Genomic DNA, 9264 nt, shown 5'->3' on the forward strand with positions numbered 1-9264 from the left:
ATATAATGATAATGCAACATGGTAAGTAAGTAAGTACATTTTATTTATAGAACACATTTAAAAACAGCACAAAACTGACCAAAATGTTGCACAGTGACTGGCTAGAGAGATATCAAAATAGATATATAGAAGCAACAAAGCACATTAGTTGCAAAATGTAGATAATGTACAAGACTTCTAGGTCCAGCATGCAGTTGCAACACTGGTAAAAAAGCATAAAATAATAAGCAACATAAAAAAGGTGTTACAGATTACAACAATGTTAAAATGCAAAAGTAGAATGAATTTTACTGTGGAAAAATCACATTCCCCAGACAGAGTACACAGGGACAATGCATTTCTGAATGGTTGGCTATTGGATAGAAAATATCACAGACAACACGATAATGTAATGAAATGACAACAGTAATAGTAGTAATAATACATAGTAGCAATGTAATACATTTTAAAATAAAAGCTCATGGAGACCAGCAGAGAGAGAGACAGAGTGTGGTACTAGAACGACAAGGCATTTCTGACTGGTTATTGGACAGAGGATATTTTTCTTGAATGAGCGTCTGTGGGTTGATGTCATGGACTAATAATGCAATACAATTTAATAACACTGGAAATTGTGTTACTGCAGACAGCAGACAGGTCGAAAGTGCAGTGTCAGGAAAGGACAAGGCATTTTTGAATATTGCTTATTGGATACAAAATAGCCTACTTTCTTGAATTAGTCAGTGTCAATTGGGGGTCGGTCAGGGTCGCAATTGACGTCATGGAATGACAACACGTAGCATCTTACTGCAGATGCGGTCGCCGGCCGGACTATTCACTATTTGCTGAAAATACTCCACTATCAGAACAACATTTCTCTGACATTACCGAGAGCATAAGACATAGCCATTACAATGTTGGCGACATAACATAGACTCTGTGTGCACTAAGGGGTTAATGATGTTGACAATGCAGATACCAGCAGGCAGAAATAAAGTGAAGTACTAGGACAACAAGGGCATCGAGCGAGCGAGAGAGAGAGAGAGAGAGAGAGAGAGAGAGAGAGAGAGGGAGAGAGAGAGAGGGAGAGAGAGACTAATTGTCTCCCATACAGTATATACTATACTATCCAAATTCCTGGCATGTGAGGTGGCAAATGGGGATCGATGACATCAGTTAATTTGACATCAGCAGCCATAAATAAAGTGCGAGAGAGAGAGAGAGAGAGACAGAGCGACAGAGAGAGAGACTAATTGTCTTCCATATATAGGCCCCTATACTATCCAAATTCCTGACGTGTGAGGTGAGATGTTGGTTTAACTTGCTTCCTTGGAATGTGAGAGAGGCCTTGGAATGTGAGAGCGATGGATGTGCAGTGAGCCAAATATGAGCACTCGTGCTAAGGAATGTCGGCCTCGATGAGCTCAGGACTCACATTTGGCATGTCGAGGCCGGTATGCTTCTCACTCCAGTCATTCCGTCTCTTTAACAAAAGGCAAGCGCTTGAATGAATAACAATGTGTGTGCTCACTCGAGTGCCGGTCCTTATTATGTACCATAGAAGGCTTCTTTTACAATTCAAATTAAACCAAATGTAGGCTAATTATATGCATTTCATTCTAGGCCGGCGTGAGATTTTTTTCTGGAGAATATGTTCAAGGCAAATCAAAGCTGGACTATGTGCAATAATCTACAAAGCCTCTTATACCTCTTTCATCATAAACATGGTGCATGTTTTGATCTTATTGTGGAGACACTGTCAGGGCCAAAACGCCAGATGTAGGTCAACAGTGTCCTAAAACAAACAACAACAACAACTTATTGAGTGACATGCATGAGTTAAAATAGGCCTAATAAAATGCCTGAACAGACACTATGAGTAAATAAGAGAGCAACGCTGAGGTTTGGCCATTTTTTTGTTTTAAATCCGTGCCATTCTCCGAGATTTCCCGCTGGTAAAAATAGCAACGCAATGTTGCTCAGGATCAGTGACAGCTGCCGTCTGACCTCAATCGCATTGCTGCCTAGTAACCCTCGCTCACACGAGCGAGCCACACAAATCAACGTTGGACCTGTGTCAACTCCTAATATGGCGTTGCAATGATGACATCGCTAGCTGTGGTGCTGCCTCTCTTCGAGGGCAGCGGGAAGTACAGGCGCGCGCCCGCGTCACGGCTTTTCCACTACGCTCCCCCTCGCCTAGAGGCTCCGTCGGATGCTCCATATATGGGCGGCTATAGTGACGTATGAGTGAGAAAAAAATGTACACACACACACTCATACACACACAACACAAACATCAACATATTGTGAGCTAACATATTCTCGTTATGTTAAAATGGGCACGCGCAATGCACAGTAGGCTACTAAATAACCATATTCTGCACGGTAGTCTAATGCAAATGGTAAAACCTGGACTCAAACATGGCAAATGTCAACAAAAGACAGAAAACACGGTACTATACTATATGTTCTGCATCAAAAATTGACCGACGTCATATTGTAACAAAGGCAAACATTGTTGTTACATTATTATTAAGACGTTTACCCATTGTTTCCAACATATTGGACAATCGCAGTTTTTGGAAGGATAAGCCTATTTGCCGTATTGCCCAACATATGGTTAAGACGTTGCTGGGCGGGGTGGAGCATACCGTGTCACTTGGGCTACTAAAGGAGTGGAAACTCATTACGTCAACGCCGAGCTGAAATAAAACCCAGCCCTGCCAGGGACAGAAAGTTTTTTAAGTGACTGAACACCGACCGGTGAACAACTCCGGCCTTAACTTAATATAGTGAAAGAAACTCGAGAGGGGTAGCCCACTTGTAATCAAGAGGACAAATACCTCGAAGGCCGGTGCGTTTTGATTTCGCGTGTGCTATAGACACCAATTGTTAAAGGAACAATGAATATCTGCGAAGACGCCAAAAGGATTATGGCTATGTCCATTAGCAAACTCTATTCCTCGCGCACCCAGCGCGGGGGATTGAGACTCCACCGAAGTCTTTTGCTGTCGCTGGTCATGAGATCGGCACGGGACATTTACCACTCTGTCCAGCTCCTGAGCGAGGAACAGCAACACACTGTCCCCTGTGAACCGGAGCCGCCGGCGACGCCGGTCGTAGAGGAGCCCATGGAAATATCCACGGACCAAACGGTTCCTGAAATGGACATCCCCGAGGATACCGACACATTGTCGGACGAGGAGGGTGATTACCCCTCTCTACACGCAGAGGACGGCGAGTGTGACAAAGAAAATACGGACTCGAGTCAGTGCGAGCGACATTCCAGGAAACGGCGAGGAAAGGCAGCTGGAGAGCCTGAATTCCTGCCGAGCAAGAAAGCCAGAATGGACAATGAGGACGACAGACGCGTGGGAGTTTTGAGGAGTAGTAACGGGAACTGCTGTCGTACGGTTGAAATTGTGACTCAACTTTCTGTTCCAAACACTATCGAGGCGTTCTGAGCGCCCTGGCTGCTGCTAACCGGGAATTTGAAGTGCTTTTTACAGAGCCGAAACAAGCCAAGGCATTGACCTAGTTTATGAACTCGGGACAATGGGGTCGGGCGCGACGAGAGAGCCCACCTACTCTCCCTCCAGGATGACTGGGGCATGTGAACCTCGTCGCTTCGGGGGAAAAAATCTCCGGAAAAAGTAGTGGCACGAATAGAAGCCTTTTTGTGGACTCGAGAGCAATGACTGGTCACTGAGTCAGCGCCTGAAATGCTCTTTGGAGCTGTGAGTCAGGCCGTACACACAGACGGCAGCTGTTCAACCCCCCTCATGTCTGTCCGGGCTAAGAGCGGCAAACAAAGCTTTGGGGTGGGGGATGGTGCGCCTGTGTCGGGATTTATCACCACTACAAGAAGTCACGCTGGTGCTTTGATCACTTGATGGGACCAGACCACTACCCCATAGCTCAGGGGGCGCTGTGTTTGTGAACCAACCCATATGGCGTCGATGGCCCGTATCGACTGGTCAGGGTAAACATGCGCGCGCGAGGAAAAACAACAGCAGCGGTGGCGTAGCGCGGCGCGCGGGGGTGACCTCCTGACCAACAAGGACTGTTGTGTCCTCATAACTGCACTGAGAATGCCAACATTCTGTTTGACATTTTCTTGACATGGAATGTCAGAAAAAAGACTTTCTCTCAAGTTGTCTATGTTTGTTTGTCAAATCAAACTTTTATACAGTGATTTTTATATTTATATGGCAATAAAACAAAAAATGTTTTCAGAAATTCAACTCTCTTGTCCTTTGCATTTTTAATATCATAGTAGTTCTGGTCAGAGATGTATAAAAGTAGAAATACTGTTATGGGTGTATTTACAGCATTAGTAGATTGAAATTACATTGTTGCAAATAAGTTATATCGCACGATTAGTATTGTAATTACATCCATAATAGTACTTATTACATCTCTAGTTCTGACTGACTTGACTAGTTTACTGGAGCGCTGTGGCGATATCATCGAAGTGTCAAAGGTTGACTGCTGATTGTATCACAGTTTGACAAATCCCCCAAAGCAATACTGAGAGTGAGATAGACTACACCTAACCTAGAAACACGTTCAGGGGGATTTCCAAAACGTAAAAATGAAAAAGAAACAAAGGAAGAAAGAAAAGAAAAGCCCTCCGCACATGTAAGCGTAGAATTTCTCAGTCAACCTACATATTTCCTAGAAGCTAGTGTAGGTCTAGATGCTTCCTGAATCCGGATGTGATTTTTGTGGGAACACCCTGCAGGCATGTCCCGGGAATCAGTAGGTGTTTTAAAACAGAGCAGGAAGTAGAGAGCCGGGTGTGTTGCCATACCACAGAGACTGGCGGGGAGGTCACCACTAATCTAATCCGGCCCCCCACCCACCCAGGCAGAACACACACACTCTCTCTCTCTCTCTCTCTCTCTCTCTCTCTCTCTCTCTCTCTCTCTCTCTCTCTCTCTCTCTCTCTCTCTCTCTCTCTCTCACACACACACACACACACACACACACACTATCAAGGGAGATCTAGAGCACACAAAGTTCCACCTGCGCTGAAAGCCACTTCCGATGGATTACACCATTATGAAACTATTATTCAGAAGGGAGGAAGTAAAGTATGTGTAGTGAGTGAGAAGGGCTCTAAATTACCAGCCAACCAGCCAAATGCTGGTGAAACCTCAGTTTGGTTGGTAGAAAAGGCAGATACAGTACCAGCCTTTTTGGCTGGTGGTGAAAAAGGTTTGTTCATTTAGGGCACTAGTAGAGAGTGATACAAATTTTCGGTGTTGTGCATGCACATGACACCCTCAATTGCTTTGACTAAGGGCCTTATATGTGTCATAACACCACGAGACAGAGTTATTCAGAGGTAATGACTGAATCATAACACCTCACCGTGGTGAAGATTACTCATAACGTCTGGCAAACATTCTCGGGAGGTTAACAACCATTTGAAGTTTAGATTCTCACCTAGGTTGGTTGGTCACCGCCAACGCGCTAGGTCTTAGAATCTAGAAGGCATTAAAAATAAGCGACAGAGCAGAACTAGATAAAATATGCAAGTAAACACAATGCAGCGCTTGATCACACTGATACCAAAACTTTCCTTCTCTTAACACAATGACAGAGTATGGGGATATACAACTTCACATATGATGCCTTACAAGTGCTTGGTCCTCAGGGCTTTTGGCAGTGATCACTGCTATTTATAGCATTTCCACTGTATTACAATCACTGTCTGACCTCCAAAGAATACAATGTTTACTGTTTCTGCATCTATGCTTGTGATTCATCCCTTTCGCCTGAGGCTAAAAGTAGGCCCGCAGTCTTGATGCAAGTAAACACAATGCAGCGCTTGATTACTGATACCAAACTTTCCTTCTCTTAACACATTCTGTTGGTGCTCAGTTTACAAGTTATTGCATGTGCCCAGGGCTCTAAATTAACTTTTTTCATCCAAAATTGCCAGTAGATGTTAATCTTACTAGCCAAATGCACAGTTACTAATGGGTCAAAGTGGCTAGTAAGTTGGTCTTTTCTACCAGCCAAACTGAAATGTCACCAGCATTTGGCCGGTTGGCTGGTGTTAACCCTATCCAGACTGGGGGGGGGGGGGGGGGGGGGGGAGGGGGGGGGGGCTAAAAGTGCCCGCACCAACTTTGATGTCATATAATTCCTTAACGACTTAAGCTATGACTACGAAACTTGGTGACTTTTCCTAAAATTTTGTTGGCTACAGTTTAGTACCAAAAGATTATGTTTATCATTTTTGCCGTTGCCATGGCAACAGTTTTCTGACAGGTATGTCTGACCAAAAATCACTGATCTAAGTCTCGTTATTGTTCCTTTTTCATATTTTTTTGTTATTTCCATTAGCATCAGACAACTTTGTGAGCATTAAAGTGGTCTGAAGCATATAATCATTGAAATTTAAGCGCATTACCTAAATGTGATGGAAAATACATTATGGCGAGATTTTGGGCATTATAATCAGATGATGTCATAATGACGTCATAATACCAGCTAATGACACAAAAATTATGTCATTCATAGATGTCCACATGTAGATCATCTCCCCAAAGTTTGGTGGTCATACCGTATTCCGTTCATGAGTTATGAGGGGGGGGTCAAAAGAGGCCCCCCCCAGGCCCAGGAATGCCAAAAAAGCCCAGTCTGAATAGGGTTAATTTAGAGCCCTGCATGTGCCCCAAATACGTTATGACGAGATTCTCACCTAGGCTGGTTGGTTGATACTCAGATCACAACGCACTGCATGTGTCCCACCTATAGGTTACTGTAAGTCAAGATTCTCACATTGGCTAGGCTGCTTGGTAAACTTTGGGAGGTATTGCAGTAAGTGGGCAAAATGCAGACCTTGATAATGGAATTATTCTTACCACGTTCTTTCTTCATATGTCACGACAAGTAGGTGCTATTAAGATTCTCACCTATATGCTGTTTGGCAAATTCATCGAGGTGTAAAAATAACTGGCACAAAGCAGAGCTAGTGATATCAAATTCTCCCTCTCTTACCCTGTTCTGTCTACAAGGTCTTTCCATGTGTCACGACGACAAGACTGCGGGCCTACTGTTATCCTCAGGCGAAAGGGATGAATCACAAGCATAGATGCAGGAACAGTAAACATTGTATTCTTTGGAGGTCAGACGGTGATTGTAATACAGTGGAAATGCTATAAATAGCAGTGATCACTGCCAAACGCCCTGAGGACCAAGCACTTGTAAGGCATCATATGTGAGGTTGTATATCCCCATTCTGTCATACAAAATAAAAAGCCATTAACTGCATGGTTGTTGAAAATTAGTTATTATGATTTGTAAGTAGCGTATATCAAAATAGTTAATGATTGATCTGCACAGAATATGGTATACAGTGTACACTGTAAACCCAGACATCAAATGTACTTACCAAGACTAATTAAAATGCACTAAAAAATAGAAGTTTGATGGCATTTCTGAAGAATACTGAGTATTGACAACTTATTTGAGGAAATAGTTGTTCAGATGAATATGTTTTAGTTGAATGGATTAAATTCATAAGTTTTGGTTATGACCCCGCCTCTTTTTCTTCAGGCTGCACCAACTGGCCTCTACCCAGATGTGGGCAGTTGAATGTATTCCTGCAGTGTGTTTCATGTTAACAGATCGTTTCAAATTTCAACTGACAATATGGCCACGCTGCAGCATCCAATTTTAAATCAGAATATTGCCACCTAGTAAAATTAGGCTATCTTGTGAAGTGCCATTGCACAATTGAAAGTCAAATGCTGCATGACATAATTGACATTGCCTACCATCAACCAGGAACAATGGTAGTGCCCAATCAACCTGTCAATTAGTACCTGCCCTCACTTGAGTACATAGGACTGTTACAAGTTCATTGAATTACTACCTGCAGCTGCCACATGCCTGATTACTCTGGTCACATGGTTAACTTTCACCTCTATAAAAACTCAGACTGTCACAATGCTTGAGTTGCTTGCCTAAATGACTGGTTCGCTGGCTCTCTGTCCGGCTTGTTGGTTAGTGAGCTAACTGACCGACCAACTGACTGTTTGTTGGCCAGCTGGTTGGCTGGCTAACTGACTCTTTTGGTTGACTGTATGGCTGGTTTGTTAGCTGGCTAGCCATACAACTGACTTGTTTGTTGGTTAGTTGGCTGACTAACTGAGTGTTAGTTGGTTAGCCGGCTCTTTGGCTGGCTAGCTGACAACTGACTCTTTTGGTTGGCTGGTGGACTGGTTTGTTGGCTGGCTAGGTATTTAGTTGGTAGTGAGTATTGTGGTAGCAGGTATCCTTTTTGGTGTGTTGCTTACTTGACATTTCAGGATTGTCTAATTATGCTCAACTAGAGTATTCTATGCACACTGGTTAATGTACTATCATCCAGGAGATTACAATAATTAAATGGTAATAATATTGCACATACTGCAGAAACTTGAATTTCTCAGTGATTATGGATAGTTTGGTCTATTAATACAAGAGAGCAGTGTGATGGACTGGTTCCATGCCACAGTTGTCTCAGTCATGGTGAGGAATGGGAGGTGCCACAATAACATGGTAGCTACCTCTTTTGTGGTGATGAATGGAGGGGCGGGATCATGGTAGTGTGGGTAGGGTGACAGTAACTAACTGTGGTGTAAAATAAATTCATTACAGTTAATCTTACAAATGATGGTAAGTTTAATCGACTGGGAATTTAGTACATTAAACTGGGAATTTTGCATACAATAACTATAGATAACAGTTACTACTGTGGAAGATGGTAGGTTTAATCAATTTGGACTTAAGTACATTTAACTTAAACTTTTACATATAATGAGTATATACAACAGTTGAGGTCACAAAAGATTGTAAGTTTAATCATTCATAATTACTTAGTTTTTCTAGGGCAACCACTTTTCTGGGTTTTTGTAAGTAAACTCAACTTATAAGGTTTTACAGTGTAGAGTAACAACACAGCTACAATAACCAGGGCTCTGAATTAAATTTTTTCGTCACCAGCCAAAATGGTCTGTAGATGAGCCAAGCAGACACTAATAATGTGTCAAAGTAAATTGTTTTGTTTTTTTTACCAGCCAAAATGAAATTTCACCAGCATTTGGTCGGTTGGCTGGTGTCAATTTAGAGTCCTGACAATAACCTACCTAAAACTACTTAGGCCAGACAACAGAATAATTGTAGTCCTTTTAGTTAGTTCAGAGCTACGTACAGTTGCTTCCTTTTTACTTTGTAGAACGATATTGTTTGTTATTGTATCAAAAGGAACATGGTTATCAGTGT

The 9264-nt window shown here is 42.7% G+C and overlaps 1 protein-coding gene across 1 annotated transcript; it reads left to right on the top strand.

Annotated features, from left to right (window-relative positions):
* The first annotated feature begins 2696 nt into the window (after nt 1-2696).
* Nucleotides 2697-4226, top strand: ier2b (immediate early response 2b). Its single transcript, XM_063198962.1, has one exon. The coding sequence runs from the start codon at nt 2886-2888 to the stop codon at nt 3444-3446; it is 561 nt and encodes a 186-aa protein (XP_063055032.1). The 5' UTR covers nt 2697-2885; the 3' UTR covers nt 3447-4226.
* Nucleotides 4227-9264: the final 5038 nt, after the last annotated feature.

Source organism: Engraulis encrasicolus, chromosome 1 (assembly GCF_034702125.1).
Source record: "Engraulis encrasicolus isolate BLACKSEA-1 chromosome 1, IST_EnEncr_1.0, whole genome shotgun sequence".
Lineage (NCBI taxonomy): Eukaryota > Metazoa > Chordata > Actinopteri > Clupeiformes > Engraulidae > Engraulis > Engraulis encrasicolus.

Bases quoted from the DNA above. Each gene is read 5' to 3' on its own strand.
- ier2b (XM_063198962.1), top strand. From the start codon at position 2,886: ATGAATATCTGCGAAGACGCCAAAAGGATTATGGCTATGTCCATTAGC.